We start from the raw sequence: 17916 nt of genomic DNA, 5'->3' as shown, positions 1-17916 counted from the left end.
ATGAGATGAACTGGACTGGGTTGAGATGCCTTCTTGATATAAGATTGGTTCTTGATACAAATTCTTTCTTATTCATATATGAGGGTTATTGTTTGTTTCTCTAGAAAATTCAAACTAACACAAATGGTGTTTTGTTCTTTTGTTCACAGGGTTGTATGAGTCAGAACCTGTTAGAAGATATTTTACAACAACAACCTATCAACATTCACGAGCATGGCATATGGTGTTGTTTTTCTATTGTGCATGGCCCGTTATGAGCTGGAGCTGACTTGATGGAGCCTAATCACAACAACAGTGAATTTAAGGTATACATTTATGTGTATATCTCATACTATGCCCAATGGACAAATAAGATAAAATTCTCAATTTGTGTAATATGGTATTTGATAATGGAATTACCATTTAATCTCATGATAAGAAACTAAGAAAAATGAGAGTTCTTTCTCAGGTGAGACAAGCAATTAATGAAAGTTTTAAAAATAGATATCTATATTTCTCAGAGACATTAAAATATAATGCTATATGGGGGTCGGAGTAAAGAACCAAAGTCCATCTGTAGACGATTGGACATTCCCTCACAGAAGGGTCACAAGGAAAGAAAGAGATAGCCAGCGTGCAGGATAGCACTGATGGAACATACAATATTCCTTTAATTCTCTCATGGATCTTCCTCCTACCTGTGATGACCCCAGCTCTACCTTACACATCCGGCTAGATCAGAGCATATCCACTGGTACAGATAAGAGCTCTTGACACACGGAATCCAGGACAGATAAACACCTCAGGAACAGTAATTGGAGTATCGATACTACGAGGGTAGGGGAAGGGTGGGAGGGGAAGGGGGAAACCGACTACAATGATTGATGACGTATAACTCCCTCCCCCCGCCTCTCCAGGAGGATGAACACCAATAACGTGGGTGAAGGGAAACCATGTGAAATGTAAGATATGAAAATAATAATCACTTAAAATTTATCAGAGGTCATTGCAGGTGGCAGAGTGCAGAAGAATTGGAAAAATAGAGTAGCTGACACCATGGGCTGAAACAGAAATAAAATATTTTGTAAATGAGGATGACAGCATATGTACAAATGTACTTTATAAAATTGATGTGTGGATTGTTATAAACACTATAAGAGTGCCCAATAAAATGATTTATTTTAAAATATTAATTTAAAAATTAATATATATAATGTTATAGTAAATGAGAACTTTTGTGTGAAATATGTTTAGTGTGATACTGCTTAGGTATATTTTAAAGAAAATATTTATAGATATATAAATCACTTCTAATATTATGAAAACATTAAAAATAATATTATCTAGAGGATTTTATCATAAGAATAAATAAATAAATGGTCAGATTTGTTTTGCTAAACTCCTTTTGTTTATTGCAAGGAATCAGAAGAAACATATAAGACCAGAAAACATTCTACTGGCATGAAATGTAATATTAGAGTCCAAATCTTTTACTTCAGGGCTTTACTCTAAATAAGTGGTTCAGGAAAGAGACAGACGAGATGCTCCATTGGCGGGTTCTAACATCAGTCGCGATGAGCAGTATCTCTGCATACTTCTCAGTCATCAGAGAGTCAGATAAACCTGCGTTCAACCAATATTTCCTAAGAAGGTTCTTGCACTTCGTGTCGTTATAAGTTCCCCAAAATGATGTAGGTGAGACTATGTAAATAGGGTGGGTGAAACAATAGTGGAGGGAATTGGTCGGATAGGATTGTCATTTCTCTGTGTTTAAGAGAGCTATCTCAGTAGCAGGAAGACAAAGAATTCCTGGAATATCATGGAAGAAAAGCCACCATTAGAGCACCTTTAAAATATCTGCCTTCGGTGGGCATGGCAGAGCCATGCTATGCCAAGACCAGAACCCCAGACAAGGAGACCAGGAGACACAGCAGAGGAGTAGCCCTGCGACTATGAGAGGGTGAGGCACAGCCCCAGGAGATGCGAGAGGATTGCATGAAAACCAGGGAGAGGGATTTGGCTTGGCTGCTGTCTCAAGTGGGGTGTTCCTGCGGATCAAGGTTTTCTGATCCTGGCTTGTGGTAACCTCTTAATAGACCTAATCAACTCCCACAACTGAGAGCATTGTCTGTGAGTTCTGAGTGGGCAGTGCATGGATTGTGCACCCGAGTACAGAGAGAGAGAATGCTATAGAAAGTGTGCTGGGTGTCAGAGATGGGGCAAAGGAAGAAGCAGTGCGAAGGCATGTCTGATTTCAGCGTGGTGGAAACAGACCTTTGACCTGGTGTGGAGATGAATTCTCCTCTGACTTTGTGTAGCCAGAGGAAGTCAGATACGGCCTCTGTGTCACTTACTCAAACTTTTGTTTCTGTTGTCTTCTCTTGAACTCCAGGGGAGGAGGGAGAAAATTTTAAAAAATGGCATAGAGAAGATGGTCAAAGATAATCTGATGAAATTAAAAAAAATTCATTTTATAATGGCTCATAAAACTCTCATCACAATCCACCCATCCATCCATGCTGTCAAGCACATTTGTACATTTGTTGTTATCATCAATTTCAAAACATTCAAAAGTAAAATTTTAATATCATGCAGGATAAGCAAATATCCATTAAAGAATCTCAAAGAACCTTATACAGGATACAACACAAAGAAAGCCAGTACATGGGGGTGTGGAGGTGTTTATCATATTATAACCAAACTTTACAGACCAAAGACAATGAAAGAACCTTGACAGCAGCTAGGGAAAGATTCAAACAGTAGTTTCAAAGAGTCACCAATAAGATAAAGCTCTAAATTTTCCCCAGAAACCATAGGCAAGTGAAAATGAAATGGAATATGTAAAACTGAACAATTATCAAGCAAAAATAACATATCCAGCAAAACAATTCTCAAATATACTAACAAAATTACAATATATCCAGATAGAGAAAATTAAATGGATTTGTTAAAACCACAATAACCTTACAAGAAATATTAAAAGAAATACTTCAGACAGAAAAAGCAACAACATCAGATAAAAGCTGAGATTAAGACACATGACATCATTATCCAGAAACAAATACAGAAAGTTATCAAAATAAACTATGCTTACAGGATGGAGAGAAGAGGAACAGAAGCATCAACATGCAAACAAGGACAACTATAGACCATAAAGAAGGAAGAAATGTGAGAATGACAGTCACATGTACAGTCAAGATTAGAAACTGAACTGGTGAGAGCAAGGCATCACCATGTTCCAAGCTTCCCAAGTGAGTCCAGTATAAAGTAAAGTCACAATTTGGGACCAGTGACATGCATTCTGACATGTAAGCAGCATACACAGATCTGTTAGATGTAAAGGCAGTCTACATAATAGATATGGATTAATTGAAGGATGCACATTGTAAGTATATTCAAATATCGTGCGTTTTTCCAGGAAGTATGGGTCAAGATGAAAAGCTTTAAAAAAAAAAACTTACTACCTTTGAGTCAATGTTGATTCATAATGACCCTAAAGGACAGGGTAGAACTGCTCCTGTGACTTTCTGAGACTGTGACTCTTTACAGGAAGAGAAGGACCTGTCTTTCTCCCATGGTGCAATTAGTGGTTTCAAACCGCTGACCTTGCAGTTAGCAGGCCAACTTGAGATTCCAAAACTATTCTGTGACTTGACCCTGCACACTGACACAGCCCAGAATACTTCTGAACACACACACACACACACACACACACACACACACACACACACACACATTTACTGCCATCCAGTCTATTCGGGCTCACAGCAACCTATAGGTAAGAGTAGAATTCTTAGAAAACCATCTCTGTGGGTCGTTTCTTCTGTAGTACATGTTTATGGGACAGAAATTCTCACTTTTCTCCAGTAGAGCAGGTGGTAGGCCTTAACAAATGACCTTGTGTGATCCAGAGCCAAGAAAGCTTCTGGGAACACTCCTACTATGTCATTACAGATATGACAAAGGAAGTAATGCGCAAACAGAAAAAGTAACTATTGAAACCTAGGAGAGCTACAACAATTATGCAGTCAAAGAGGCAAGATTTCTGGTTGCAGTTATTAGAACTTGCCATCTAGTATAATCCACGCATTAAATTAGTACAGGTATGAAAACTAGATAGTTCTGCTAAGGAGTCTCTGCAAGGCAATTTTGATATCTCGGTTTCTCAGGCTGTAGATGAAGGGGTTCAGCATAGGGGTGACCAAGGTGTACATCACTGAGGCCACTGCAACCTTTCTGGCAGAAGAAGACACAGCTGAAGTGAGGTACACCCCGATACCTGTTCCATAAAATAGGCAAACGACCGACAGGTGGGAGCCACAGGTGGAGAAGGCTTTATACTTCGCACTTGAAGAGGAGACTCTCAGGATGGCAGAAATAATTCTAGTATAAGAGAAAAGGATCCCTGAGACTGGACCACCACCAACAACAGCAACCACACAATTTAACAGTATGGTAGTGAGGGTAGTGTCTGAACAGGCAAATTTAACTAGTTGAGGAGGGTCACAGAAGAAATGAGGGATTTCCACAGTTGTGCAGAAGGTAACCTGTGACACCAACAAACACTCCAGCTGGGAGTCCAAAAGACTGATGAAAAAAGACACCAAAACTAGGAAGCCACAGCGGTGGGCGTTCATGATGACTGGATAGTGCAACGGAGAGCATATAGCCACGAACCTGTCGTAAGCCATCACGGTGAGCAACATACTGTCCCAACATCCAAGGAGATAGAAAAAAGACACTTGTGTCAGGCAGCCCACATAGGTGATGGATTTGTTCTGTGTCTGGATGTTCACCAGCATTTTGGGGACTGTGGTGGAGATGAAACCGATGTCCACCAAGGAGAGGTTAGAGAGGAAGAAGTACATTGGGGTGTGGAGGTGTTTATCAGAGCTGACAGCCAGGATGATGAGCAGGTTTCCAGCCACAGTGATCAAGTACATGGACAGCAACAGCCCAAAGAGGACGGGCTGCAGTGCTGGCTCCCCAGAAAGGCCCAGGAGGAAGAATTCTGGGACACTTGTTAGATTTTGTGACTCCTTGTACCTGAGACAGCATTTGGGAAAAGAAAAAAGTTGTGTTAAAAGAAAATAAGTGAATAGGAAGTCAGCACTGTGTTTGCATTTTGATTGCAAGAAACTGATCAATAAAGCATGCAAATTCACAAATTTCAGATTTGCAGCAATATGCCCCAGTATCTTCAGCAATATTTCTTGGTTGTATCACTACAACCCAACCAGTATATTTACCTGAACTCTTTCTTCACTGTGCTCTGTGCTAGTCACCTGTTTCTCATAACCACTTTAGAGACCCTGGGCTACAGAAGGTGAGACTAGCAAGGGATATCAAGAAAACAGAGCAGAGAATGAGTCAAATATCTGACTCGTTTATGAAGGCAGCATATGCAAGAAGGAGTGTTCTTCATGAAAAATTATTTTGACCAAAAGAAATGAAGAACCAACTGTAATTCATGTGGAAGTTTGTGTTCTCTGATCTCCCTCAAGTTCTCTTTGCTTTTGGCCATCAAGGTTGTAGCCTCTGCATATTCCAAATGGTTAATGAGGATTTACCCCACTTCTGTCCATCAGCATATCAATGCCCTCCCCAAAGATGAAAGTGTTGGGCATAGAAAGTCTAGAACCAAAATACATCATATAAAGACCATAGTAATTGACTGTCACTCAGTATGGTAAAGAAACACTACCCTGAGACACATTCTTCCTCGGTTCATTCCAGTGACTACCTCTTGGTATGGCCGCAGGTTCTTTCTGTGCTCACAGGAGAATTCTGCCTTTCCCATTTCTTGGGAATAAGAAATGAGATCTATAATTTGTTGTGATCTGTAGAGTAGAATGTATTTTCATAATCAATGAAACACACAGGTGAACATTTCCTTTTGTAGTCTCAACTTTCAGCCAACACACATCTGGTATGATTAAAGATCCTATCATTACACATCCTGCCTGATTTAATCTCACCAAGAATCTCCCGTCGGACTAGATCCTAGATATAAAAGAGTGTGAGCAAATCTGTATAAATGGAATTAATACAATGGTCCAAAGCTATAGGTTTTGTGAAGAGCAACACCACAAATGAACAGGAGGGAAGCATGGTTAGATAGTAATGTGTGGACCTAGATGCATTTTTCATGCAATCAGATTTAGTTTCCCCTCGGATGTTCTACTCTATTTTAAAGTTTCATTTTTATAAAAATCTAAACTTTTGAGGATAATTGAAAGCTGTGAATTTGGTAAAGGAAGTCCTAGAGCAAGTCCTCCCCGCTCATCCATCGGTCTTCACTGGGCTCCTTGTTGGTAGCTGTGCTGCTGAAAGCTATGCCCCAGTGTCCTAAACCCCGTCAACGTCACCCATGGCGAAGCGGTCCAGTGCGGCTTCCAAAGCAAACACGGATTAGGAAGTAGAAAGATGTGGCCAACTCCTGAAAATGTAGCCACTGACCATCTGATGAATAGCAGTGGACTATTTTCTGATCTAGTGCCGCAGGATGATCCCCTCAGGTTGGAAGACACTGCAAATGAGATTGAAGAAGAGTTGTCTGCTCAAAATACACTGAACCTTAATGACAAAGCTGAAGGGGCTTATTCTGGCATATGGAGCATGATTCAAAATGAAAAGCAACGCCTATAAACATCTCTGAATAATAAGAAATTGTGCTGTATGACATATAAATCTAAGAAAATTTGAAAGACATCAACAATAAAAACAGAAAGCATACATATTAATATCCTAAGCATTTGGTGAGCTGAAATGGACTAATATTAGTCATGTTGAATCAGATATTTGCATGGTTCCCAGTTGGCAATGCTGTTACAGGTTCAAGAGGAATGGTATTATAGTTCTCATTAAAAAAAGACATTTCAAGATCTATCTTGAAGTACAAGGCTGTCATTATTATATTAATATATAGGCACATACAATGGAGTACATTTAATAGAAATGTGATTCAAAATTACTGGTCACCCATGAAAGCCAATGATGAAGAAATCATAGAATTTTACCAAGAGAGGTCAGTCTGAAATTGAACAAACAATAATTGTCAGTACAGATTGCATGTGAAAAGTAGAAATAAAGAGGAAGGCTTGTTAGTTAGAAAATATCACCTTGGGGATAGAAATGAAGCTGGAGATCAAATGATAGAATTTCTCAAGATTACCTGTTCATTTCAAATACCCCCTATTTTTAACAACAGCTATACATGCGCACTGTGCCAAATGGAATACACAAGAACCAAAAAATGGACCACATTTGTGGGAAACCATGAAGGAAAAGTTCAATATGATCAGTATAAACAAGACCAGGGGCTGATTATGGCACAAATCATCAATTGCTCATATGCAAGTTCAGATCGAAGCTGAAGGAAATTAAAACAAGTTCACAAGAGTCAAAGTGTCACAGTGAATATGTACTGTCAAGGACAGATTCCAGAAATTGAACACTAATGACTGAAACACGGAGAGTTGTGGGATGCCATCAAGGACACTGTGAAGAAAGAAAACGGTCTTTAAAGGGTTAGGAAAGAAAAAGTAATAAGACAATTTTAGGAAAGAAAGAAAAGAGCAAAGTGAATGTCAGAAGAGACGCTGAAAGCTGCTCTTAATTGTAGAGCCGAAGACAAATTGTCAAAGGGCATCTCAAGAAGATAACGTAAAGCGTTATAAATGAAATGTGCAAGCACTTGAGATCAGAAAATCAGAATGGAAGAACACACTCAGTATACCTCAGACTGAGAGAACTGCTGGAAAACTTCAAGGCTTGAGTTGGAATATTGAAGAATTCTATGATCCAAATATTCAAGGAATGGGGAGCATCAAAAGGACATGGAAGACACAGTCGTGATACTAAAAATAATTGGTTCACATACAACCATTTAACACGTGACAACAACGTAGAAAGTATTTCATGTCTCTTGTCTCTGGTCAGCAGTTAGAAGCTACTAGCCACTCCATGAGAGAGAGATGGGGCTTTCTGCTTCTGTAAGGAGTTACAGTCTCAGTCACTCACAGGGGCAGTTCTTCCCTGTCCTATTGGGTCTCTATGTATTGGAACCCACTCAATTACAGTGAGTTTGGGTTTGGGGCTTTTTTTTTAATTCTATGGGACGTATGGGTTTTTGGTGAGGGGGGCGATTGTGAATGCTCAATTTAAGAATTTACGCAGCAAAGAAGTCATTCAACCTTCATTCTGATCCTGTGAACCAAGGGAAATTCTATTCCACGTTTAGCATAGATTGGTCGTTTTTGTGCTGGTAGACTTCATGGTGCCAATTATGGAAGAGATTTTGAGGACCCAGAAGTGGATAAGACTCAATGTTTACTTCCAAACTTTCAATAACTATTTCTATAAGAATGAAAATAAAATGTCTGACAGGTATCTAGACAAAGCTTACATTCAGATCACAGGATACTTATATGTATGGTATGAAACATCATCTAATTTGTATTAATAAAAACATGCAAAATTATTGTACCTGGACTATGGGGAAACTTCATATATTCAATTTGCTATATAATATCCACTACCCTTCAACTTAGATCTCTCCATCAGTTATGTATAAACTAAGATAGGTGAAAGTGATTAAGAATTTGCCTTTTGACACAAATCATAAGTAGGCTGACAGGGCTCAAATAGACTGAGGGTCACTGATGCCCTTGCACTGAGCAACTTCCTTCTATTTCTTTATATTTTAAATTGTTTAAAATGGAAATACAAAGAATTTAACCAAAAATAATATAAATTACACCTTTAAACTCATCCAAATTAGGCTGCTACATCAAGGTCAGCAATCTAAAACACCAACTGATCCCAAGAAGAACGATGAAGCTGGCTGTTCAGACTTAGTCTCAGAAACCCGTAGTGGCAGCTCTACTCTGTCCTGCAGGGTAGATGTGAGTCAGAATCAACCTGATAGCCATTGGTGAGCTTTTCTTGAGATCCAGATGGGTCCAATTTCAAGAATAAAGGAAGAAATGGCAGGTGAGACAAATGCAGGGCCAAAATGAGAAAGTGAGCTGCTCTGAGTTTCATGCAGCAGATTGTTACATGGTTCTCACTGGAAGCTCGGTCATTTATCTTTCATGCAAAAAGGAACACCACTGCTGTCCACTGTGGTCGGCAGCAATTACACCCACCCCTCCACCCCAACACATGAGAACACAGGGAGTAGGTAGTCTATACCTGGAGAGACCAGGGGAGTGAAATGGCAATGCCAGGTGGCAGGAGAGAAAGTAGACAAGATGCCTGTGTCTGGAGTCAGACTTCTGATTTCAAAATTAATGATTAGTACAATTTGCAGGTTTAGTACAGGATGTAGTACAAGTTGCAGATTTAGAACATGATGTACTGCACGTTGCAGGAAAAGGCTGTGCTCCTTCCTGTGAAATTGCAACAAAGTATGCTGCTATTTCCGAGGTGAACTTGTGCAGATAAAAGGAAGAAGTTATGTAGAAAACTTACCTCAGATCCTGGCCCTGGGCAGCCTGCATGTTGTTTATGATTTTGTGGTTGTGATATAATATTTATGATATTGTGATGACTGCCATCATCCTTATTATTGCCATTACCATCAAGATCATTTTGAAGTGTTTAGGGGTCAAGTAAGAGAAGCCCATTTCTTGCGTTGGTTGGGTACTGCACATGGGAAGTAGAGCAGATGCAGTACATACACCAACTCTCAATGAGCATCCTCCCACTTTTACTAGAAGCAGCAGCAGAAACTGTTCAGGTCTCTGAGCTGAAACCTAGCACTCAGGAACTCCTATTGATCCATCCCAACTGTGCCGTTGGTCCTGACAAGAGGTAACACACTTTGCAACCTCTCTAAGTACGCACTACGCTCTCTCTCTCTCTGCCTCTCATTGCACTCATGGGGTTTCGAAGGGTTTCTTCTGGGGAATGACCATGAAGTGCTGTCATGACATCTCTCTTGGTCAGTGAACAAGGGGGGCGGAGGCAACTTTCTCAAGTTTCCTAAGAAGAGAGACTCAGGCTTGGAATGCCTAGAAAAGAGACACAGGTATGGAGACTGCTGGATTGTGATGGACAAACTAAAGTCTGGAAAGTATAAATGTGTTATTTAGAATTTTCTGTCCATGAGAATTAAATGCCAAGAGCATACAATTAGCCAAATTGGTGCATGGCACTCCAATCTCTGGGGACTCGTTAGTATTAATGAAACAGAATGAGAAGAAAGTTCATTTCCTTGGAATCTGGGCCCTTCCAATCTAAGGAGGAACCCTAAAATCTTCACTTCTAATGTCCAAGCTATGTCCAATCTATTTTAACACAAATCAATGTGTGAATTGATATCTCCAAACCCACTGAATTATTTAAGTAATTTTTGGAGTACTGAGTCTTATATCCATCATTCACCTGTCAGTTTGTCATACTGCAGTGGCTTATGAGTTTCTCTGAAGCTAGAACGTGTGCCACCAGCACTTCAAACCCCAGCAGGTAGACCTGGGTGAGCAGGTTTCATCAGAGTTTCCACACTAAGCGCACGTGATGAAGAAGGAAGAGGCTGCTCGTTCTGAGGGGTTAACCACTGGAAACGTTTAAGTAGAACAGTGGGATTTTGTCAGCTACATCTCCAAAAGATGAGCCCCCAGGTTTGAGGAAACTCACGTAGGACTGGAGACGAGATGCCTCCTCAAGGTAGAGCGGACCTTCAATCATGTGAATGAAGTAAAGGGTTTAGTTCCTTCAATGGCTAGTGGAGCGGCCCTCAAAAGGAGAAGAAACCACTGCAAACATCCCTGAATAACTGTGTCATGGAAGGCATAAAGTATGAATTACAGGAAATTTGCACGTTGTCCAAAATGAAATAGAATCCATAAAGATCTCTACATTTGTGAACTTACACACATTGCTATTGGTCACTTAGTCATTTCATGTCAAACAATCATTTGATTTACTATGAAGAGAATGACAAATTGAAGAGGAATGATATCACATTCACCATCAAAAGAAACAATTCACGATCTGTCAGCAATACACTGATATTTGTGATATTATAATATCTATGCATCTACAAGGAAGTCCAGGTAATACAGATAATATTTAAATTTACCAGTAAACTACTAAAACTAATGATAAGGAAGCCAAAGAATGCTATTAATTTCGTTAATGCAAAGTTTATCAACCATGCAATAAGATGCATTGATAATTGAAATGTAAAAATTAAGAAATAATAGTCATAAAATATAGCATTGGTGAGAGAAATGAAGTTAGATTATGGGCTATAGAATTTTGCAAGACTAACCATTTCTTCATTGTACATACTTCTTTTTTTCAACCGCGTAAACAATGGCAATACACGTAGACTTCATCAGATGGAATACACAAGAGATGCCAGAAACTCTGTTTGGATTCAGAAGAAGGCATAGAATGAGGGATATCTTTGCTAATGTCAGAAGCATCTTGGATGAAAGCACAGAATATCTTGTGGTGTTTAATTGTCTTTTATTTTTAAGCAAATATATTTTTTCTGTGTGGATCATAACGAACTATGGAGAATCTTGAGAAGAATGCAAATCCCTGAACTCTTCATTGTGTTCATGAGGAACTTTTACACAGACCAAGAGGCAGTTGGGAAAACAGAACAAGGGAATAGTGTAAAGTTCAAAATCAGAATGGGTATGTGTCAAGATCATATCTGTTCACCATACATATTTAATCAACAAACTGAGAAAATAGTTCAAGAAGCTTAATTATATGAAGAAAAATGAGGCATTAGGATTGGATGATAGCTTATTAAAATCTGATGCAATGGTTTATTGGGAAGGAGGGATAAGGGGAAGGGTAATTAGGCAAAGGATATCAATAATGATTGTACAAGATAAGGAGTAACATCAATGGCATTGGATTATACATGTAGAAGGTGTTGAACTGGACAATGTTTTGTTGTGTGTATCTTTGCGACAAAAAATAATTACATGGAAAAATATGTCATGCTTGCTGAAGTGGAGGGGCAGTGAAAAATAGCAAGACCCTCAATTATTTGGAATGGAACAGTGGTTTCAACAAGGGGCTCAAAAGTAGGAACACTGCATAAAGCATAGGAGCAGCTGTTATCTGGTCTGTTGAATTTTGGGTTGTTTTAAGTTGGAGCCAACTTGATAGCTTTTAACAGTGTCAATAACTATTATTTCACATACTCATTGAGATATTTAAGTGAAAGATTGTTAGACCAAATATGTGCTACCAAATAAATAATTCTTCAAAGTACCAAAATGTATTAACTACACCCCAAATGTAGAAGTAGTGCTATTTTAAATTATCAAAAATACAAATTACCTTTATCACTAGTTTGTCGGTTTGCCATACTCCAGTAACTTGTATGTCGCTGTGATTTTGGAAATTATGATCATAATATTTCAAATACCAGAACATCATTCATCATGGACAGGTATCAGTAAAATTACCGTATTAAGATAGACTGGGAAGAAGAAAGAAGTGGACCATATCTGAAAAATCAGCCACTGGAAAAAACCTTATGAACAGCACTGGAACATTTTCTGAAATACTGCTGGAAGAGGAACCCTTCAGGTTAGAAGACACTCAACACACGACTGGGGATGGGCTGTCTCTTCTATGTTGTATATAAAACAAAATTTTCGGGACTTTCATTGATGGATGTGGCAATGATTCAAATTGAGAAGAAACAGCTGCTAATATACAATTGATTGTAAGAGATCCACATGTGTGCCAATTTGAAAGAAAATTAACCCAACAGAATGAGAATACTATTGAACAAAATTTATGTAACAACAATTTTGAGGATGGTGCAGCACAGGACAATGACTTCTGAGGAGAGTACATCAATGACTCTTGAAGATGGTGTGTGGGACAGGGCAGTGTTTTGTTCTGTTGTATTTGGGGTCTCTTAAGTTGATCCTCAAGGGTGGGTTTACTTCCAAGTTTGGGAGGTGTCTAAGGGCCACCGACTACGGGTTCCACCAAATCAAGTCTGCTCTTTTTAAAAAAAAAATGATTTTAATACATGTTCTACATATTTTTTCTCCCACTCTGTCCAGGACCTTTTTGGTGATACTGAACAAAGCAGTTGGTAATGGTAGCCAGTTCTACTACTCTAAGGTAAGCAAGGTGAGGGTTTGTGTGGCCCATTCATCCTTTGTACTAATTGTCTCCTTGAGACATTACTTCCTTTAAATCTTTTCTCTGGATAAGTAGAGAACAATAGTTGTCTCTTAGTTGTATTTAACAAGTTTTTAAGATCTGAGTCACTACTCATAAATACTATGTAGAATATGGCATTTGTGGAGCATGTTATGCAAATTGACCTAGATTTCTCCTGACTGTTTTCCTAAGTGCCCAAGCACAGTGACTTATTCCCTCATGGCGTTTGGTCATATACATTCACTTTAGCGATACAGAGATGAAATGAGTCATAATAGCAAGGGCATTTTGTGTTAAGAAATACATAAAGAGCAAAATATGAGCATCTTGTGAAAGAAACATATACAATAAAAATTATCCTCACTTTAAGTAAAAAAAATTGCTCACTGCAGGTCTATCTAGATAAGATAGGCAGCATAAGCAATCTGGAGGAGAAGACAACAGGGCTGATGGTTCCAGGGGCACATGGGAGGGGAGGGGGGCGGGGGAAATGAAGTGGGTGTTAACAAACCCAGAGACAAGGGAACAACAAGTGATCCAAAATCGGTAGTGAGAAGGGTCTAGGACGCCTGGTAAGGTTTGATCAAGTGCAATTTAACCTAGAGGAATTACTGAAACCCAAATGAAGGCTGAGCATGATAGTGGAACAAGAGGATAGTAAAAGGAAGGAAGGGAAAGACCTAGGAGGCAAAGGACATTTATAGAGGTCTAAATACAGGCATGTATATATGCACATATATTTATATATGATGGTGGGGAAATATATCTATGTGCATATATTTATAGGTTTAGTATTAAGGTAGCAGATGGACATTGGGCCTCCACTCAAATACTCCCTCAATGCAAGAACACTTTGTTCTATTAAACTGGCAATCCATCATGCTCATCTTCCCGACACTATTGCTGAAGACAACGTTGGTGCATAAGCAAATGTAGTGAAGAAAGCTGATGGTGCTCGGCTATCAAAAGTTAGAGTATCTGGGGTCTTAAAGGCTTGAAGATAAACAAGCATCCATCTAGCTGACAAGCAACAAAGCCCACATGGATATAGCACACCAGCCTGTGTGATCATGAGGTGTCGAAGAGATCAGGTATCAGACATCAAAGAACAGAAAAGCATACCATTGTGTGATCATGAGGTGTCCAAGGGTTCAAGCATCAGGTATCAAAGAAGGTATATCAAATCATTGTGAATGAGGGGGAGTACAGAATGGGGACACAAGACCCATTTGTAGGCAACTGGACATCCTTTACAGAAGGGTCGCAGAGAGGAAATGAGCTAGTCAAGGTGCAGTGCTCCCCTCAACTATCATGATCCCAATTCTACCTTACAAATCTGGCTAGACCAGAGGATGTACACTGGTACAGATAGGAACTAGAAACACAGGGAATCCAGGACAGATGAACCCCTCAGGACCAGTGGTGAAAGTGGCGATACCTGGAGGGTGGAGAGAAGGTGGGATAGAAAAGGGGAACTGATCACAAGGATCTACATATAACTCCCTCCCTGGGGGACAGACAACAGAAAAGTGGGTGAAGGGAGATGTCTATAGGACACTAAGAAGCAGTCAAGTGAGGCATTCATGGTTCAATGGTAGATGCTCGCTTTCCAGGCAGGAGAACTAGATTCGATTTTCATCCAAGGTATCACGTTGGTAGTTACTACCTCGCTGTCCTGTCAGTTTTGTATAATATGGAGGCTTGCATATTGCAGATGCTAGACGGGTATCAGCGGTGCTTCAAAACTAAGACAGACTAGAAATGAAAACTCTATGAGTCACACGGAAACATTGTCTGGTTCACAACAGATTATGGGATGATACATTTGCTTTACTGTGCTTGGAGTTTCCATAAGTTGGAAACCATTCAATGGCAACTAACAGTAAGAGGTAGTTAAATTTAGCTCATTTCGTGGACTTCCGGGAAGATGGCGACGGAGTGACACACACCAGAGGGACTCCGCAGAATCCAGCCCAGGAGAGTTGCTCAGAGTGAAATTCAACGCCACTGGATCGCAGGATGTGCATCATAAAGATAAGTTGGCACAGATCCACGGGGTTTTGAGGGGCTGGGGGCTTTTGGCTTGCCTCAGTGGAAGCTGGCTGGGGCTCGACCCTAGTCCAGTTGCCGGATCTGCACAAGCCGGGACCATTTGGAGCCTGTAGCAGGGCTTGATCTCAGCACAGCCACAGTTTTTCCCTATCTGCCTCAGGGCAGGAACAGGACGCTTGCGGCTCCACCGGCAGGGATCGGGGTTCATCTACATTGTTGCTTCTGTTTGCGTCTCTGCTTTATATTCCCACACAGCCTTGGAGGGCTGCTCAGTGGCTTTTTCAAGGCACAGCCGCAGCCGCAGCCGCGCCGCATGGTCTGAGCAGGGAATAAACCCAAACCCCCACAGCTCCATAGGCAGGGATCAAGCTTCAGCTACACGGCGGTGTCTGTTAACATCTCTGCTCTCTGTCCCCCCATTTCTCTGGGGGCGGCTCAGCAGTTTTCTTGCGACCCTTCTTGGGGCTCAGCTGCGAACTACCGCTGGGGCTTGGGGCAGGGAGTAAGCCCTTGTAGATCCACAGGCAGGGAGTGGGACTCAGCTACATAGTTTCTTTTGCTTCCCTCGCTTCCCTGTACCCCTGCACAGTCTAGTCTCACTTTTTGATTTTTCTCACCCCCCTTGTTCCTGCCCTGCTCTCTCACACTCCATTGCAGACTTACGGGGCACTCCCATTGCCCTAGGGCATTTGCGCCTGGGTCACACCCAGCTAGGTGAGCTCCACCCTGCATAGATAGCCCAAGGCTAGGGTAAGGCCTGCTTGCTCTCCAGGGGATACTCCTCAGACTTCTCACCAGGGAGTTCCTGCCTGTGTACCTGGGGACATAAGGCAGCTCAGCCAACACTTATCAATATTCAAACCAATAGCGGGAACTTCAGCCCAGCCTCTGCAACACTGGTGCAGGCAGTCGATCTGCCATCTGGGGCACTCCCCTGATAGGGAAGCCACAGGAAGATAAAGTGGTAGGTTAATCCCATAGCAAAATCAGCTGTAGGCAGATCGAAGAAGAATTCCTATAAGTCTTCCAGAGAGAGACTAGAAAATGGCACCTGGTCCCTCAAAAAAAATAACTCAACGCAAACAGCCATCACCCCCAACGACCTCAACGAAAAAACAGGAGAAACAAAAGGCAAAGGAAGAAGATGTCCTGAACATAACAACATACATAGAAGAAGCAGACATTGAGATGCCATACAAAGAAGCTCTCAGAATGGTGCTTGGAGCGATGCAGAATATGAGGGAAACACTACAGAAAAAGGATGAAATGATAGAGGAGATAAAAGACATATACCAAAGGAAAATACAGGAGCTTGAGGAGCAGGTAACGAAAAACAATAGCAGAATCATGTTCCTTGAGAATCGATTGGAGGAATCAGAGAACCGCATCAGTGTCGTGGAGGACAGCCAAGCAGACTTTAATAAACGTGAACAAAAATCTAATAAGAGCATCAGAGAAGCCGAAGAAAACCTAAGAGCTATGTCTGATGCTATGAAAAGGAACAACATTAGAATTATTGGCCTACCGGAGGAAGACACAACAAAGAAGTCATCTGCAACAATAGCAAGAGAATTCTTGGAGGAAAACTTCCCCAGCCTAATGAATGAAAACCAAGCAACCATCCAGGAGGCTGAAAGAACACCAGCACGACGGGACCCCAAGAAGAAATCACCAAGGCACATAATAGTTAAACTTTCAAACTTTGAGGAAAAGGAGAAAATCATGAGAGCAGCTAGGGAAAAACAAGCAATCACATATAAAGGTTCCCACGTAAGAATATGCTCAGACCTATCAGCAGAAACTATGAAAAAAAGGAGAGAGTGGAGTAACATATTCCAAAAATTGAAAGAAAACACCGCAAATCCAAGAATACTCTACCCAGCCAAATTATCGATCAAGATCGATGGAGAAGTAAAAGTCTTCCCAGACAAGGAAAAACTCAAAAAATACGTTACAACAAACCCAGCCTTACAAAAGATCCTCGCCGACTCAGTATGGGCAGAAGAACAACACTCACCAAGCACAAATAAGAGACCAGCACATAGAACAACCTCACCCAGAGCACAACAAAGAGAAAACAGACCCCAAGATAGCAATGGCTTAAGGATGGAAAGAAGTCAAGAATGGTACACACACAAAACACACACTGATGAGAAAGGAAAGTAGGAAAACTCCCAACACAAAAAGTAGAAAATGGCATCACAGAGTCCGCACATGGAGATAATCACCCTGAATATCAATGGCCTGAACTCAGGCATTAAAAGACTGAGACTAGCAGAATGGCTTAGAAAACACAACCCATCAATTTGCTGCCTACAGGAGACACATTTCAAGGCTACAGACAAAAATAGGCTGAGAATCAAAGGCTGGAGAAGGACCTACCAAGCAAACAGCAATACAAAAAAAGCAGGGGTTGCAATCCTTATCTCGGATAAAATTGACCTCAAAGTGCAAACCATAAAAAGAGATAAGGAGGGACACTATATAATGCTCAAGGGAATGATAGACAATGAACCACTAAGCATTGTAAACATATATTCCCCAAATGAGAGACCAGCTCAATACGTGAACCAAACACTCCAAAAGATTAAGAAAGAATTCACAGACTCGACAATTATAGTGGGCGACTTCAACACACCACACACTGAGAAAGATAGATCACAGGGAAAGAAACTCAACAAGGAGACTAGAGAGCTAAACTCCACAACTAGACAATTTGACCTAATAGAT

At 40.6% G+C, this 17916-nt stretch overlaps 1 protein-coding gene across 1 annotated transcript; it reads right to left on the bottom strand.

The window, feature by feature from the left end:
• Positions 1-4091: 4091 nt before the first annotated feature.
• Positions 4092-5090, bottom strand: LOC142431401 (olfactory receptor 7E178-like). The gene has a single exon (XM_075536315.1). It carries the CDS (start codon positions 4920-4922, stop codon positions 4092-4094), a length of 831 nt encoding a protein of 276 aa, XP_075392430.1. The 5' UTR covers positions 4923-5090.
• Between the last annotated feature and the right edge of the window lie 12826 nt (positions 5091-17916).

Source organism: Tenrec ecaudatus, chromosome 1, assembly GCF_050624435.1.
Source record: "Tenrec ecaudatus isolate mTenEca1 chromosome 1, mTenEca1.hap1, whole genome shotgun sequence".
NCBI classification, from domain to species: domain Eukaryota; kingdom Metazoa; phylum Chordata; class Mammalia; order Afrosoricida; family Tenrecidae; genus Tenrec; species Tenrec ecaudatus.
This window is presented reverse-complemented; position numbering and strand designations above follow the sequence as displayed.